The sequence below is a fragment of the Eriocheir sinensis genome, chromosome 42 (assembly GCF_024679095.1).
Source record: "Eriocheir sinensis breed Jianghai 21 chromosome 42, ASM2467909v1, whole genome shotgun sequence".
In the NCBI taxonomy this organism is placed as follows: Eukaryota; Metazoa; Arthropoda; class Malacostraca; order Decapoda; family Varunidae; genus Eriocheir; species Eriocheir sinensis.
Genome location: NC_066550.1, coordinates 8,788,259 through 8,805,443, shown reverse-complemented (window position 1 = coordinate 8,805,443; position 17,185 = coordinate 8,788,259). Strand labels below are relative to the sequence as shown.

The 17,185-nt window shown below is 46.0% G+C and overlaps 3 protein-coding genes across 6 annotated transcripts in view; 2 read left to right on the top strand and 1 right to left on the bottom strand.

Moving 5' to 3' along the window:
- The window catches only part of LOC127009926 (sacsin-like), a 60,698-nt gene extending 56,742 nt beyond the window's left edge, over positions 1-3,956 (top strand). For all 4 annotated transcript variants that reach the window (XM_050883459.1, XM_050883460.1, XM_050883461.1 and 1 more), the window contains one exon: positions 3,561-3,956. In XM_050883459.1, coding sequence (XP_050739416.1) covers positions 3,561-3,854 — 294 coding nt within the window. In that variant the 3' untranslated portion in view covers positions 3,855-3,956. The remainder of the gene's footprint in view (positions 1-3,560) is intronic.
- A 316-nt stretch (positions 3,957-4,272) lies between these two features.
- On the bottom strand, positions 4,273-15,957 carry LOC127009924 (galanin receptor type 3-like). The gene is made up of 2 exons (XM_050883458.1): positions 15,576-15,957; positions 4,273-9,000 (listed from the first exon to the last, which is right to left on the bottom strand). Exons 1-2 carry the CDS (start codon positions 15,724-15,726, stop codon positions 8,612-8,614), a joined length of 540 nt encoding a protein of 179 aa, XP_050739415.1. The 5' UTR covers positions 15,727-15,957; the 3' UTR covers positions 4,273-8,611.
- Positions 8,895-17,185, top strand: part of LOC127009922 (protein downstream neighbor of son homolog) — a 26,572-nt gene continuing 18,281 nt past the window's right edge. The window contains exon 1 of the mRNA XM_050883453.1: positions 8,895-9,025. The gene's annotated coding sequence lies outside the window, so the exon portion shown is untranslated. The remainder of the gene's footprint in view (positions 9,026-17,185) is intronic.

Here is a 17,185-nt window from a genome sequence, read left to right as displayed (position 1 = left end):
TGATATGCCAGAGGGAATAAACAGCTACATGAGCCTGTTCGCAGATGATGCTAAACTGCAAAGACATATAAGAAACAGTGAAGACTGCAAGGAGCTGCAAGAAGACCTAAACAAGATTTGGAAATAGAGTCAGAAATGGGAGATGAAATTCAATGTGAAGAAATGCCATGTTATGGAAATGGGAAAAAGTGTAGAAAGACCAAAATGGACGTATAAAATGGGAGATGGTGAAATATTAAAGAAAGTAAATGAAGAGAGAGACCTGGGAGTAATAATGCAAGATTATATGCAACCAGGAAGTCATATAAATCGGATCTTCGGTGATACATATAACATGGTGAGAAATATATAGGCATAGCATTCCACTACATGGACAAAGAAATGATGAAAAAATTAATAACTACTATAATCAGACCTAAACTAGAATATGTGGAAACAGTGTGCTCTCCACATATGAAGAAACACATAGTAAAACTAGAAAGAATACAGAGGATGGCAACAAAAATGGTTCCAGAACTGGAGGGACTGACATATGAAGAGAGACTAAAGGAAATGGACTTGCCAACACTAGAACAAAGAAGAGAAAGAGGAGACCTAATACAAATATATAGGCTATTGAGTAAAATGGAAGAAGTAGATAACACGAAATTGCTACTAAGAGAAGAACCTTCCAGCAGGAATACTAGAGGACATAGTAAAAAGTTGAGGAAGGGAAGATGCTCAAGAGACAAAGAAATATAGCTTCCCACAAAGAAATATAGAGGTTTGGAACAGATTAAGTGAAGAAATAGTATCGGCGAAGAGTGTGCAAAGATTCAAGGAAAAGTTGGATAATTATAGATATGGAGACGGGACCACACGAGCGTAAGCCCAGGCCCTGTAAAATTACAACTAGGTAAATACACGGAAAATATTAATACTTCTTTACTTAGCTCATCTGCTGTGCAAGGTAGGCAAATTTTGTTAACATAATTGGATTAAGTAGTGATTGTACAAGTACTTTATAAATAATTTTCATAACTCAGTGGGTAAAAAACAAAGTATACTTATGGTGGGTAGAAGTCAGAGAATAACCTTTGTAGTGACCCACCTAATGTGCAAAGCCCCTAAAAGCCCGCAAGGCTAGGGGAGCCTCTTTAGCTGAAAGGTAGGCAGAGTGGCTTCCCGTCAGGCTGGTCGCAGGTTCAGTCCCTGGCATCAGAAAAGTTTGTTTCCCTGACTGCGGATTAGATCAGTAATTTCTGGTGTGTGTTGTGACATGGCAAGGTCATGGATGATGGGAAGGGAACTGCAGCAATTATGGAATCAGTTTAAAAGTTCAGCATTTGTTCTTGTACAAAACATCCTCCTTAATATGAAGTTACTTTGAATAAAGTGTGATATAAAAGGAGTCAAGGAAGGATTTGTAAAAAGCAATAGAAATATTAAATGTCATTTTTGAATTAATCTGCTCACCATAATTACTTTATTTTTTTCCCAATTGAGATTTGAAAATCATGTTGTACAATCACTGCTCCATTCAGTGATGACAACCAAACATTACTGTCTTGTGTAATAGATGAGCTATGTGGAGAAGCATGAATGTTTTCTGAACCTATGCGTTTGTGCCGGGTGACAGAGACGTGAGATGCCCCACCCGCCAACAGCCAATCAGCAGGGTCCTTGCCTGCCTGGGTGCTGGGAGGGATACACCTTGACTGCTTCAGTGAATGGACTAAATAAAGCTTTCCAAGTCTGGTGTGTACTGTTACTATATAGCACCCAAGTCTGGTGTGTACTGTTACTATATAGCACCCAAGTCTGGTGTGTACTGTTACTATATAGCACCCAAGTCTGGTGTGTACTGTTACTATATAGCACCCAAGTCTGGTGTGTACTGTTACTATATAGCACCCAAGTCTGGTGTGTACTGTTACTATATAGCACCCAAGTCTGGTGTGTACTTCTCTGCTTTAGTCTGGTGGTTACTGGGTATAAGTCAAGTCACCAGGTTTTGTTACCAGCACCAAGTCTAGTGTGTGCCTGTTACTACTCTCTTGCCCAAGTCTGGTGTGTACTGTTACAAGCACCCAAGTCTGATGGACGGTAGAGTCACCAGAAGAAGAATCGGGTTTTTGCAGTACACAAGAAGGACGTGCAGCTTCCTCTACAGAACTGACTTATGTGCAGGCTAATTCCTGTGATTGATTTGTACCTTCTTTTTGTGAGAGTATCGGTGGGTGAAGAATACCTTTTGGTGCTTAAGGATACATGAGTTGGTGGTCTCAATCAGCCAGTAGAAAACTGGGGAAACTTAACCCAGTAGTAGTGACAGGCCAAATTTGTGGCTTTACCGTGTAGCAGCGACGGGCCAGATTTGTGCCATGATATAAAACCCCCAAAATAGATGCTATATACTCTGATCACAAATGATTTGATATATATTATGAAATGGTTTGTGTGAGGGGTGATTTTTTCTCATTTTTGTCGCTTGGAGGGACCATTAAGAAACATGATCCTCGCTGCTACCGGGTTAAGTAACAGCTTGGTAGTGATGTGCTTCTGCTTTTGGAGTCTTTCACTGAGGAGAGGGTAGAATAAAATGTTATCAGTTTTAAACAACGGGTAACCCTGTCAATAGGTGCCCCTCATCATTTGATATTCGTAGAAGACATGAAGGAAACATTTCTGTGTATTTCTTTGTGTGTAGCTCCTACAGTACAGGAGGCTCAGGCTAGGGATTGGATCCTTTCCCTCTAAGCCATGCTTTGCCTGTAACATGGGTTAGAATGGTCCACCCTGACCCTGGGTGAGACGTCATAGATGTTAAAAACTATATGCAATAAGATAAGCAATTCAAGATGACAACACGATAGTCTGTTCACTTAAGCTAAATTCTTGGCGCCTAGGCAGGTTGGTAAGCTTGCAGCTGATTGGCTGCTCCGCCCTCCCGCTAACACTCATGTCGGACCACGTCTTGCATGCTCGAGTGAGACATGTTTCTTTATTATATGCCATAGCTCACCTCACATACGAGCTAGCCAGTTTTGGTTGACACCATCAGACTCAGCAGTGACTGGAGAATCAAGATGTATTGTAAAAACTCGTCAAAACAAAAAAGAAAATGGTATTACGATGAGTTGAACCGTGAAGATGTTAAAAAAATGTTTATAACATGTTTTAATTATGCTCACTATTTTAAACAGTTGCTCATTGACTGCAGAAATATATTATTACATTACGTAGGAAAATCTCTCATGAACACGATAGTGCAATCAGAATGCAGATAAAGCTCCACATATTGAAAACACAGGGTTGTTTATAGCAACATGTCACTCGCCGCAACCATCATGACGCGCGCGACACTCATTTTTTTAACATCATCATACAGCGTGTCTCGCGCGCCGTGATGGTTGGGCAGTGAAATGTTCTGCATTGGCAACCTACTAAACTCAAATTATTAAGTGAACAGACTATAGTGCATGTATGGCCTTGAAGCTCTTTTGTAAGGCTTAGAGGGGAAAGCAATCAAAAAGAATGAGCATCTTTTTGTTCTCTTTACACCCATTTTTCCCTGACAGGCTGCTGAAAAGATGCTGCTGGCCACGCTGTACTCAAAAGACATGGAAGAGGCTTGTAGGCAAAAGGGTCACGGGCCACTCTCTCGCACCCTGACCACTCTTGCACTACTCCTGAAGGACTCACACATCAACCGGTTGGCCGACCGCATCCAAAATGTTGCGTGTGGTTTCCTTGGGCCGCTGTACCCAACATTTGCCCGCTGTCCTCGTGACGGCTACACCTCCGCCAATGCCCGCCGGATGTGTGGAGATACAAAGGAGCTATTGGACATTTTGGAGCGACGAATTGAGTGAGACATCTGGCACTTAAGTTGGTTTGGTCTCTCTCTCTCTCTCTCTCTCTCTCTCTCTCTCTCTCTCTCTCTCTCTCTCTCTCTCTCTCTCTCTCTCTCTCTCTCTCTCTCTCTCTCTCTCTCTCTCTCTCTCTCTCTCTCTCTCTCTCTCTCTCTCTCTCTCTCTCTCTCTCTCTCTCTCTCTCTCTCTCTCTCTCTCTCTCTCTCTCTCTCTCTCTCTCTCTCTCTCTCTCTCTCTCTCTCTCTCTCTCTCTCTCTCTCTCTCTCTCTCTCTCTCTCTCTCTCTCTCTCTCTCTCTCTCTCTCTCTCTCTCTCTCTCTCTCTCTCTCTCTCTCTCTCTCTCTCTCTCTCTCTCTCTCTCTCTCTCTCTCTCTCTCTCTCTCTCTCTCTCTCTCTCTCTCTCTCTCTCTCTCTCTCTCTCTCTCTCTCTCTCTCTCTCTCTCTCTCTCTCTCTCTCTCTCTCTCTCTCTCTCTCTCTCTCTCTCTCTCTCTCTCTCTCTCTCTCTCTCTCTCTCTCTCACACACACACACACACACACACACACACACACACTTTTAATCCACTACATTGACTTCTTTCCACCTTCATTCTGCCTTCTGCCTTCTTTTTCTCTCCCTCCATTTTCCTCCTAAAATCAGCAGAGGATTGTAGTCTTATTAGTATTTCCTAATTGTAATGCAGAAATCTTACAATGCATTAGATTAATTTAATAGGTAATAATTCACTTGGCCTCATACTTGCTAAAATTCCTCTTGTGATACGTATTGATGCACCAGACCTCAATGCTGCAACACATCATTCATCACTTCTAATATAGTCGCCATACCCTAAGGTGGTCCAGAAGTCCCGCCCACTCTTCCATCGCCAGGGAGCTGATTGGCTGAATGAAAGGAGGTTGGGGTTAGGGCTGCTTTCACAGTCACTTTGTTTGTTTTGTTCGTTACCAATGGCAGCGATTGACAACATAGTTTTCCACATGAAACTGGCCTATGGGGTAGTGGTGGCTGCAGAGGAAGTGAGAGGTGTTGAGAGTGTGTGACAAGGTGCAGGGCTAGGCTAACCCCGCAGCTGCCACTACCCCATTGGCCAGTTTTACGTGGAAATACTATAGCGGCAATCGCCACCATTGGTAACAATCAAAACAAACAAAATGACTGTGAAAGCGGCCCTAGGAGTCACTTACCTTGGAGGGAGGGTGAGGGAGGGCCAGGCTTCTGAACTAACTTACTCTGCGGTGACTATAAGAGCCTGTATTTTTGTGATCTGCAGAGATAAATCTACAAAACTGTGAACTTTTACCAGAGCAAATCATGACAAAAATGTATAGGATAAACTTGTCAGTAATTCTTAGGGTTTGTAACAATGTTCAGCCCCGCATCCTGAGGTGCTGGCTGTGACAGAGGTGAGTGCTGATGCAAGACACTAGAGCATGTATCCCTAACTTAAGCTTCACCTGTATCTCTTTTGGCTGCTCATTTCTATTTGCTATTATAGGACCAGTGCTGATCGAGCGGGCTGTTTTGTTGTCTCTTTGGTCTTGCCCTTCAGCTGTTTAGTGTTAAATAAGATTAGTGGACATGATAGAATTTAATTTGCTCTAGTTTTTGTCAGTAATCACATAAGAAGTGCATGTAATAGGAATCAATAATTTTTAGTACCTAATCCAATTAATCATCATGGTAACAGATATGCTAAGATTTGAGGTGATCTACAGTTTTTTTCATTGATCCTTTGAGAAGAGTGTTGTCATCTTGCCAGTAAAATATAGGAGTTCATGTTTTAGCACTCAGTGTGACACAACACTAAGCAGATTTCACAGGCTCATTGGCCAGTGTGACAGAGATGAGCACTGAGGCCATCCGTAGCTTAAGTGTATGCCCTCAACGTTACCTTCTACAGTTTTCACCATTAATCATGCAGCAAATGTGTTATGAATTTAATGGTTCATATTTTGTATCATGAATCATCTGGGCACGGTATGCTGTAGAGTTGGCAGAAATATATTGTGGTCTTGTAAAGCATCATATATACAGTTATTTTATTGGTTTGTTTCACTAATTATACAAGACTTGCATCTGTTAAACTTCTTTGTCGTCCACTTGCTTTCTTGTTACTACTTATAATAGTGGATGTTTTGAGCTTTTAAGTAGCTGGCAGTTTTTGTTGTTAATTGTGTAACATGAGCCTCCCTGATAACCTATTTTTAGTGTTCTTACTCACCATTATGAGAGTTATTAACTTATGATTGGTATGTAGTTTTCATTGATCACGGGGGGTATCATGAGATGAGTATGTAGTTTTCATAATCATAGCAGTGGCCTCAATGGGGTGTAGTCACATTTCCTATACCAGCACAAAGAATGGAGTAATGTCACATTTCCTACACATAGTCCATCATATTTCCTACACAAGTCAGTGCATCCGGCGTATATCCTAGTTATGCTGTCATCTCTCCTACAATTCTGCTAACACGAAGAATGCCCAAAAGTGAAGCAAAACTAAACTGTAAAAAAATAAAATTTTATTTCAAGAACATATTCATTCATGTTTTATTTCTCTTTGACATATGTTTATAAAACTATACTGTAAATAAGTTAGAATTTGATTTCTGGAACACATTAATTTAAAAAAGGAACCTTTGAATGGATATCTCAAGCCTGTCATGAATGGTAGTACAACAAAAAGGGCATTTTTCAAGGCTGTTATTATCTGCTGCTGCCACGAATATCTATTCAATCTGTACAGGTGACACTGTGCCGGCAGGGCAGAAGAACCACTGTTTTTTCCCTTCGTCTTAGGCAGATGCTGCATCAAAGTACGCTGGGTTTCGTAGCGTAGGGAACATGACTTGTAGGAAATAATTTAAATTATGACCTGTAGGAAATGTGACTGGTGCCCTGTAGGAATTGTGGCAATAAATTTTTGTGTGTAGATGTGCTGTATCCATGTAGGAAATCTGACACTACTCAGAAAGCTGCTAAAGTTGTAGGAGATGTGACATGTAGGAGATGTGACACACCCCAGCCTCAACAAACTTTTAAATATATTTTTTAGTATGATCTGCCATGTTGAGAATGTGATAATCTTGTCATTGCTTCTCAATTTACTGATCACCTTAGAAGTGTGTGTGATAAGCAGTTCCTTTATTCTTAGCTTGCCAGCCAATTGCCCAGGGGCGTGTGATTGCCCTGACATTGTTTCTAAAGTTTTCTTTTCCTTTTTTCTTATCTGAGGAGTGGAATTGCTAAACTTGTTATTTCTCAGTTTTCATGTTACTCCAATCAGTGGCATAATTAGTGCATGTTTCCCACTTTCTTAAGCCATCATTGCTACTGTATCTTTATTAAATATTGGGCTTCTCTGTCGTTTGTATATAATTATTCCTCTTTCATGTTTGCATTGTAAGTGTCAGAAATTGCGGTTTTGTATTTTGTTTGTACTGCAAGCCCTTCTGTATCAAGTGCAGCCCCCACCAGTGCTGTCAGTATGGGTGGACAAGGTTTTGTTGGGGATTGACTGATTGGCAGACAAGACTAATGAGTAGTCGAGCTTTTAAACAAAATTATCATCATAGTTGGCTGTGGGATTTATGTTGTCTGTTTTAAGCCTCTGGGAATGTGGGTCACTTGGAGTCCTTGTTAACTTTAGTGGGTATAAAGGAATATTCGGCTGACCAATTAAACAAGTAAAGTTTAACTAATTTTCTTTATTTACGAATAAACTTGTAAGTTTGTATTTTCGTGAAGCAAACTCTGCAGGGGGAAGGGTTTTAGTTACAATTTTATCTCATGATGTTATCAACGGCGGCTGAATGTTATCACATCGATGCATACCTATAATGCAGAGAGAGAGAGAGAGAGAGAGAGAGATGCGCCTATCATAATGAAGTTGGTCTAGTAATTTGGCAATCATTACATAGAGCAAGTAGTTGCCAAGTAGTTCATGTCTTTACTGATGTTACATCTCGTTCTGCCTTCACGGTACGGTGGTGGGAGGTGTGGTGGAGTGGGTTCGTGGACAGTGGAGTCAGAGGAAGATGGATTTTTGGGGTGAACATGCATGGTGAAGGGTCGAAGCTTCGGAACATGTGGTGAGGGAAGTCGAGGATTCAAATTGACAGTGTGGAGAGGAAGGAAGCTTCGAACTGTGTCGAGAAGCAGGTCGAGGCTTCAGAACATGTGGAGAGGGAGGTCAAGACATCAAACTGTGTGTAGGGGGACAGCTGCCGCGGGGTGAGAAGGGAGGTGCGACACCACCCCTTGCCACAACTCCATCCTGAACCACACAGCCAGGAGGGTGTGCACGGTGAAGGGCAGCAGCTCCGGCACCCTCGAGTAGTGTATCCGGAGTGTCCAGTAGGGCACGTGGGCCACCAGGAGCACGAGGCTCAGGGCTGCCAAGAGGCGCATGTGGCGAGGCAGTGGCAAGACGGCGGTAGTCAAATTTCTCGAGCTAGTTTTTGTTGTCTTTTGTGTTGTGCCTGGCGTGGCCCTCCCGCCCCTCCCTATCGCCTCTGCCGTCCTACCCTTTAGCAGGAGCGCCATGGAGCCCCCTAACACGAGCAGGGGCAGCAGGAACACCAGCAGGAGGCAGACGAATAAGGCGTCGTGGCTGTGGATGAGGAAGAGCGGCGCCTCCAGACACATGTCCCCGCGGCGAAAAATTCCAAGGCCTGTCAGGGTGAAGATGCCCAGCCCTGCCAGCCCCGCCGCCGTCACCACCACCCCCAGCAGCCTCCAGCGGGCCTTCGGGGGGAATCAGCGAGGGATGGACGTTAGGTAGGAGTCCAGGGCGAGGCCGGAGAGGAAGACTGTACTGGCCAGCATGCCCAACTGCATCATGGCGGGGTTGAAGATGCAGCCCCACAGGTGTTGGCCACTCACCAGCGTCACCACCACCAGGGGCTGGCAGATCTGCACGCAGGTGTCGGCAATGGCTCTGTGGAGGAGGTAGAAGCTGGTGGTGGTGCGCGGCCAGCGGGAGGGGCAGCAGATGAGCCCAGCCACGATGAGGTTCCCCACCACCCCAAGCATTGCCGCCACAGTCACCACAATGCGTCCCTCCGCCCCTGCTACACTGAGTACCCCTGCCACCAGTCCTCCAGCAGCCCCGGACTCTTCACTCTTGACCCCGTCAGCTCGTCTGGCTGCAAAACGGAGACGCAGGGATGTGTAAGTAACCCTCAACTCTTTTGGCCAGTTCCACAGTCCAGCACAGCCATTGTAAGCGCCCAAATCAAACCATGTTCTCCACAGTGATCTGTTATTTCTATTCAATACCAGATACTAATAAAAAGACTCCCTGTGTGGTTTACTAAAAGTTACTCCTTTTTGTATCGACGTCAAACACTAGAGCTACAAGGAATTTTCGTCGTATATTGTGTTTGGTTTGGGAGCTTACAAACTTGGTGTATTGAACTGTAAAACTCTCTTTATCTTAGTGATCCTCGTCACTTGTTTTGTGTACTTTTTTCCTTGTGATGGAAGGCAGGGCAGGAGGAGGAATATACAAGTATCATGATGTCTGACGACATGTCACCATGCAGTATTTAGGTTCCTGCCTCGCATTTTGAATACCAATTTAGTTCTTTTTCTGTGTAGGAAGGGGCTTGATGGGAGGCAGGAGAAGGTAACTCAACACTGGAAATAAGTTCTTCTGGTAGTTATGAGTTAGTGTTAGTTTTCTGGAAGGAATTGATAAGGGGAGGTATGGAGGAGGAGGAGGAGGAGGAAAATGAGGTATATTCCAGATTTTTTTTTTTATATTTATCCTCTTGTATCACTAGGGGAAACGGGCCGTTAAAAGGGAAAAGATCGCTCCCTCCCTGCACGAGGGAGCGGCTGCCTCATATTTCGACATGTCTTATAATCTGCAGTCCTTGAGCTTTCTGTTTTATTTCAAGTGAATGATCGAAGTATTGTACGCATATATATATATATATATATATATATATATATATATATATATATATATATATATATATATATATATATATATATATATATATATATATATATATATATATATATATATATATTGTTAGGCCGGACGTATTACTTGAGTTCCGTGTCGCCGTCACAAGACTCCGTGGGAGGGAGATATGTAAACACTTTGCACAGCTTCTGTAGTTTAATATTCTTCCTTTGTAGTACACTTCACTCTTGACTCTTCACTGGCCACTAGCTTACTATGACTGGGACTCTCTCCTCTCGCCCTCTGCTCCTATATATATCCAGAACAGTACAGTCTAGAACGTTACAGTATATTTTAGATCATACAAGAACATGTAGCAAAAATATGTGCGAGTTGGCAACACTTCCCGCCTGGCGCCTGGCCGCTAGCCCCGCGGGGCGCGGACGGGGCCTTGCTCCCCGCCCCCCAGCTCGCTCCTCCCGGAGCCTTCTAGAGGCCCATAGACGCCGGGGGAAGTTTCCAGCACAACACTATCCCCCCCTCTTAATTGTGATCGTCCCGATCACACACTTAACTATATACAAACATAAGAGAATTAATCAAAAACATAATAATCGTCGTATCCCTGTGGACGCCTGCGTTGTCTCTGTCTTTTGTTCGCTGCCTCCTGCGCGTCTGTCTCCTGGTGCGCATAGTCGTCGTCCGCTTCTTGGGGTGTCCCTGGAACATCTGCCGAAGCCGGGAGGTTATCTCCCTCGGCTGAAAGGTCCAGAAGACCTATGTCGTCGTCGACCTCCTCTCGGTCCTGGACGTCCCTTGCGTTTTCGTCGGCAGCTGGGTGTCTGTAGTTGTTCCAGGTGTAGTTCCCCGGACCGTGGTACCTCCATAGCCGGTTGACGTGGACAACTTTCGGCTTGGTCCTTTCCGTTCTCCGGATTCGGTAAGTCACTCTCCTGCTCGAAGGTCTGGCCAAAGACAATCACGTCGTCGAGGTAGATGAGTGCCGTCTTCCAGTGAAATCCCTCCAGCACCCTCTCCATCAGCCGCTCGAACGTGGCCGGCGCGTTGCACAGGCCAAAGGGCATGACCTTAAACTGCCACAGGCCTTGACCGTAGGAGAAGGCTGTTTTCTCTTTATCCTGCTCCGCCATTTTGACTTGGAGATACCCAGACTTCATATCTAGTGTTGAAAACCACTTGGAGCCCACCAAAGCGTCGAGCGTGTCGTCGATCCGTGGGAGTGGGTATGAATCCTTGATGGTGAGATCGTTGAGGGCTCGGTAGTCCACGCAGCACCTGAGGGAACCGTCCTTTTTCCTGACGAGCACTACAGCAGATGCCCACGGGCTGCTGGACCGCTCGATTAACCCCTGTTGCCGGAGATCATTCATCACCTCATCCATTTCCTTGCGACGGGCTGGTGCCATCCTTCGAGGAGCTTGCTTCACTGGGCGGTGGCTACCTGTGTCGATGTGGTGCTCTACCAGGTCCGTACACCCCAAGTCCAGGTCTCCTGTGGAAAACACATCTGCATTTCTCACGAGAAGCTCCCTGAGCTGTTCCACTTGGGGCTCCTCTAGACACTTGGAGCTCCTGTCAAACAGGTCGCGCAGGTAGTCGGGCAGCTCCTCCTGGGCCTTCGTCAGGGTTCTCCTGCAGACACAGGTTCTCGGTTTCTAGTCGATCTCTTGGCATAACCCCACCACGGTCCCTTGTGTTATTTTCTTTGGGCTGAAGGAGACATTGGCCACGACGACAGGCACTTCCGCTGCAGTAGGGTCTGCCAAAGTACTGCCTACAATCACCCCGTTTTCTACCGGGCATCGACTTCCACTCTCTACCACACACAGACTAAGCGGGGGGACACCCGTAATTTGACAGGGTAACAGCATCTCTGACCTCGGAGGAATAATGGTGGTGCGCTTGACCGTCACTGGCAGGCCCTCCTTGTGCACACTCGTCAGTGGCACCCTCCTTCCTCCTACAGTCAGCTGCTTAGCGCGAAAGTCCAGCTCGCACCTGTGGGAGACAAGATAATCCATACCTAGGATGCAGGGGTCGTCCATTTCAGCAACGTACACAGAGAGGGACTCTTCCTTTCCTCCGAGCTCAAACTTCACGTCCACTGGGCCTCAGAGCTCTGCATAGTGTCCAGTGACTCCGCACAGTCGATGCGACGTCTTAGGAAGCCGACGATGACTCATCACGTCAGGCCGCACCAATGTGCGTTCCGAGCCTGTGTCGACGACCACAGGCCACAATACTCCGTCAACCTTGCCCTCCACGTGGCAGCTCGTCATGGTGGTTCTCCTGCACATTGATATCTTCCGGGCATGTACAGGACAGACTGGTCGTTGCCCCCGTGAACCAGTCCTCCTTAGTTTCCCGAGTGGTGGTCCCTCGATCGCCGGGGGCACATTTTTCCGACACTCATTCTTCAAGTGCCTCTTTTCTCCACAGGTCCAGCACTTTGGTCCTTCTCTGGGCTTCTTCCTAGCGCCACCTTCATATTCCTTTTTCCTCTTATAGCATTCGTTCTCCTTGTGCCCAACCTTCTCGCAGTACCAGCACGTTCCTTGGAACCTGTCTGTGTCGCTGACAGCGCCCTTTCGTGCCCTAAAGCCAGAAGTCGAGTCGTTCCTGAAGCTTGACAAGCTAGACCTAACAAAGGACTCAAACTCCATGGCACGTGCCAGAGCTTCCTGCATTGATGTTGGCTTAGCTTGGTTCACTTGTATCTTCAGCTGAGCTATCCAGGGCATCGATGAATTGATCACGCAGCAGGTCAGGGGTGGTACCTGGGTATGCCTTGTGCACCATGCTCTCAAGGTCCTGAGCGAGTTCCTGAAGAGACTCGCCGCGCCTCCTGTTGCGGGTTCTGAACCTATCCCTGAAGAGCTCGTTCTGGTGCTTGGTCCCATATCGTTGCTCCAGCGCCTGTGCTAGCCCGCTGTAGCTGCCTTTTGTCGCATTGTCGAGCTGAGCAAGGACCTCCAGCGCCGCCCCTTTCAGGCTAGTGGCCAGCTGAACCGCGCACTCTTGGTCATCCCATCCATTCCGAGCTGCCAACAGCTCAAACTGAGCGCGGTAAGCCTCCCAGGAGACTTTGCCATCAAATTCCTGAGGCATCTTTCTAACAGGCGACCCCAGCAGACTCATGGGACTGGCGGAACTTCTTGCGGGGATAAACTCAGGCGAGACAGGGCTCAAACTACCCCGGACTTGCGTAGGAGAAGCATCTTGGGTACAACTAGCCCCTGCAGGCACTGGCTGTCCGTTTCCAGCCAAGCAGTCTTCAAGGGCCTTCACTCTGTCACTTACTTCTAATATTTCTTTGTGTGTCGTCTCCCGTACCACTTCCATCTCTTGTTGAAGATTTGTGTGTTCTTTCTCCACTTCTATTAGGCGTTGTCCTAACTTCGTGGTCACATCAGTCATTTCTCTTCGCACTGACTGACTTCCATCTTGTACTGCTTGTAGCTGTTGCTGTAATCCCGTGAAGCGATCTTCTAGCTGTTCTTTGAGTTCTTGGAGTGTTCCTTCTTGTTGTTGCTGTGCTCTTTCTTGTTGTTCTTTGAGTTCTTGGAGTGTTCCTTCTTGTTGTTGCTGTGCTCTTTCTTGTTGTTGCTGTGCTCTTTCTTGTTGTTCTTTGAGTTCTTGGAGTGTTCTTTCTTGTTGTTGCTGTGCTCTTTCTTGTTTCTCCCCCTGTAGTCTCAAAGCTTCCAAGAGTTTAGTCAAAACGTCGTCCCTCTGGGCAGCTTGGGAACGAGTCTCCATGGCGAAAAAAACAAATGGCTACACTCCTGACGCCAATGTTATGCCGGACGTATTACTTGGGTTCCGTGTCGCCGTCACAAGACTCCGTGGGAGGGAGATATGTAAACACCTTGCACAGCTTCTGCTGTTTAATATTCTTCCTTAGTAGTACACTTCACTCTTGACTCTTCACTGGCCACTAGCTTACTATGACTGGGACTGACTCCTCTCGCCCTCTTCTCCTATATATATACAGAACAGTACAGTCTAGAACGTTACAGTATATATTAGATCATACAAGAACATGTAGCAAAAATATGTGCGAGTTGGCAACACTACCCGCCTGGGGCCTGCTGGCCGCGAGCCCCGCGGGGTGCGGGCGGGGCATTGCTCCCCGCCCCTTTGCTCGCTCCTCCCAGAGTCTTCTAGAGGCCCATAGACCCCGGGGGAAGCTTCCAGGACAACAATATATATATATATATATATATATATATATATATATATATATATATATATATATATATATATATATATATATATATATATATATATATATATATATATATATATATATATATATATATATATATATATATATATATATATATATATATATATATATATATATATATATATATATATATATATATATATATATATATATATATATATATATATATATATATATATATATATATATATATATTGGACGTGTTACTTGGGTTCCGTGTCACAAGACTCCGTGGGAGGAGATATCAGATATGTAAATACCTTGCACAGCTTCTGTAGTTTAATATTTTTCCTTAGTAGTACAATTCACTCTGACTCTTCACTGACCACTAGCTTACTATGACTGGGACTGACTCCTTTCGCCATCTTCTCATATATATATATATATATATATATATATATATATATATATATATATATATATATATATATATATATATATATATATATATATATATATATATATACAGAACAGTACAGTCTAGAACGTTACAGTATATATTCGATCATACAAGAACATGTAGCAAAAATATGTGCGAGTTGGCAACACTTCCCGCCTGGCGCCTGGCCGCAGGGCGCGGGCGGGGCCTTGCTCCCCTTGCTCGCTCCTCCTGGAGTCTTTCAGAGGCCCATAGACCGCAAAGGCGGCCTCTCTCCTGCAGAACTGGAACTTTTCCGGCTTCAGCGTTACCCCCGCCTTTGCACACACCTCCAGGAAGTTATAGGTGTGCCAGAAGGCCTCTTCTACGCTCGTGTCGTGCAGGAGGGTGTCGTCGACGCATTTGTACTTCCGGGGCAGATCGGCAATGGCGTCGTCGAATCTCTTTATGTAAGCGTCCCCAGCTGCACAGTGCCCCATGGGCGTCCGGGAATACTGGTACCGGCCTCAGGGCGTGATGAAGGTGGTAAGGTGGCGGCTCTCTTCATCAAGCTCTACCTGGTGGTAGCCCCAGTAAGCGTCAGCTACGGTCTTGTAAGCGTGCAATGGGACTCCAGAGGCCATGTCGAATGGTGTGGGGGTGTGGTGGCAGGCAGCAGGCGTTGAGCTTCTGAAAGTCCACCGTGCGGCGGGGCTTACCGGACTTCTTCGCCACCACGACCATCCTGGCGCACCATTCCGTGGCCTGCCCGGCAGGTACTGGACGAATCACCCCTCTTCTGATGTCCTCGTCCAACTGCTTCTTAACCTCCTCCTCCCAGTGCTTGGGGACCGAGGCAGGGGTGTGGCAAGCGTAGGGCACCGCGTCGGAAGACAGGTGGATGTGATGCGGAGGCCCAGCCCTTACCGGTAGCGGGTACCGTTCTGTGTCGAACGTCAACACTGAGAAGTGAGCGAGGAGCCACTCCTACAACCTGGGAACATTTTCCTCCAAAGGCGGTAGCGGAATAGCACGCGGCCTGCTTGGTGGGCCGCGGTCGTTCTTATTGGCGTGCTCCCCCTGATCTACGGCACCTACTGAGGGCGGAGGGCAGGGAAAATCGGCGCGCACCAGGCCGAGATCTTTGCAGGCGGAAAGGGACAGGTAGATCTGTTTCACTGACCTGACGAAGTAGATGTCTTGGATGGTGGAGCGGCCAGGAACGCTGATGCGGCAAGATGATACGCCCCGAGGGTGGGTAGGTGTACGTTGGCAAGGTCGCGCAGCCCCCTCCGACTGTGTAGTTGGCTGGGTGTGAGACCGAGGGTGTTCATTTGGGTAGGCCCTGCCACACAGACCTGAGCGCCCGTGTCCGCTACAGCCGTGGCACGGTGCTGTGTGTCACTAGTCGCTTGAGAAACTAATATCTGCAACTGTAGATGGCCCTACACTTGAGCTGAGGCCACCACAACACCCGCCATAGCGTCTTTGCCCTCTCTCTTTTTCGTTTTGCTAGCCCTTTCGAAATGACCCAGCTTGCCGCAGACACGGTACGTAGCGTTGAACCTAAGTGATTTTACATTAATCAGAAGGCTCCTAAACGTTGCATTTCTACTCTAGTTGATATTAAGTTGAAGGAGAGAGAGAGTTTTCTTTACAGAAAATTTATTTGGGAATTTCATCAGAAGTCATTAAGAAAAAAAAACTCCTTCGGGTACCGGTACCGGTACTAACGGTACTTGAGTTTTCGATACCGGTACTACCGGTACTCAAATTAACGGTACTTGCCCATCCCTACCCGCCGACTCCCACCCAATGAGAGTTGCCAGCTATTCCAAAACTCCCACAGGGGCCCACCAAGATTGCCCAACTGGGAACCCATATTTTTGCCCACATTTTCCCATATGTTGCCCACCTGGGGCCCACATTTTTTGTTAGTTGGATACCGGCGCAATAAGCAGCGACGTAAAAAAAAAAAAAAAAAAAAAAAGAGGTATTTTAGACAGCCTCGCATACCCAGAAAAGGTATTTTAAATAGCCTTGGATACCCAGAAGATGTATTTTAGACAGCCTTGTATACCCAGAAGAGGTATTTTAGACAGCCTTGCATACCCAGAAGAGGTATTTTAGACAGCCTTGCATACCCAGAAGAGGTATTTTAGACAGCCTTGCATACCCAGAAGAGGTATTTTAGACAGCCTTGCATACCCAGAAGAGGTATTTTAGACAGCCTTGCATACCCAGAAGAGGTATTTTAGACAGCCTTGCATACCCAGAAGAGGTATTTTAGACAGCCTTGCATACCCAGAAGAGGTATTTTAGACAGCCTTGCATACCCAGAAGAGGTATTTTAGACAGCCTTGCATACCCAGAAGAGGTATTTTAGACAGCCTTGCATACCCAGAAGAGGTATTTTAGACAGCCTTGCATACCCAGAAGAGGTATTTTAGACAGCCTTGCATACCCAGAAGAGGTATTTTAGACAGCCTTGCATACCCAGAAGAGGTATTTTAGACAGCCTTGCATACCCAGAAGAGGTATTTTAGACAGCCTTGCATACCCAGAAGAGGTATTTTAGACAGCCTTGCATACCCAGAAGAGGTATTTTAGACAGCCTTGCATACTCAGAAGAGGTATTTTAGACAGCCTTGCATACCCAGAAGTGGTATTTTAGACAGCCTTGCATACCCAGAAGAGGTATTTTAGACAGCTAGAAGAGGTATTTTAGACAGCCTTGCATACCCAGAAGAGGTATTTTAGACAGCCTTGCATACCCAGAAGAGGTATTTTAGA

Coding starts and splice junctions, on each gene's coding strand:
- LOC127009924 (XM_050883458.1), bottom strand. CDS start 15,726: ATGAACACCCTCGGTCTCACACCCAGCCAACTACACAGTCGGAGGGGG. Junction 9,001..15,575: donor CAAGACATCTACTTCGTCAG/GTCAGTGAAACA, acceptor TCCGTTTTGCAG/CCAGACGAGCTGACGGGGTC.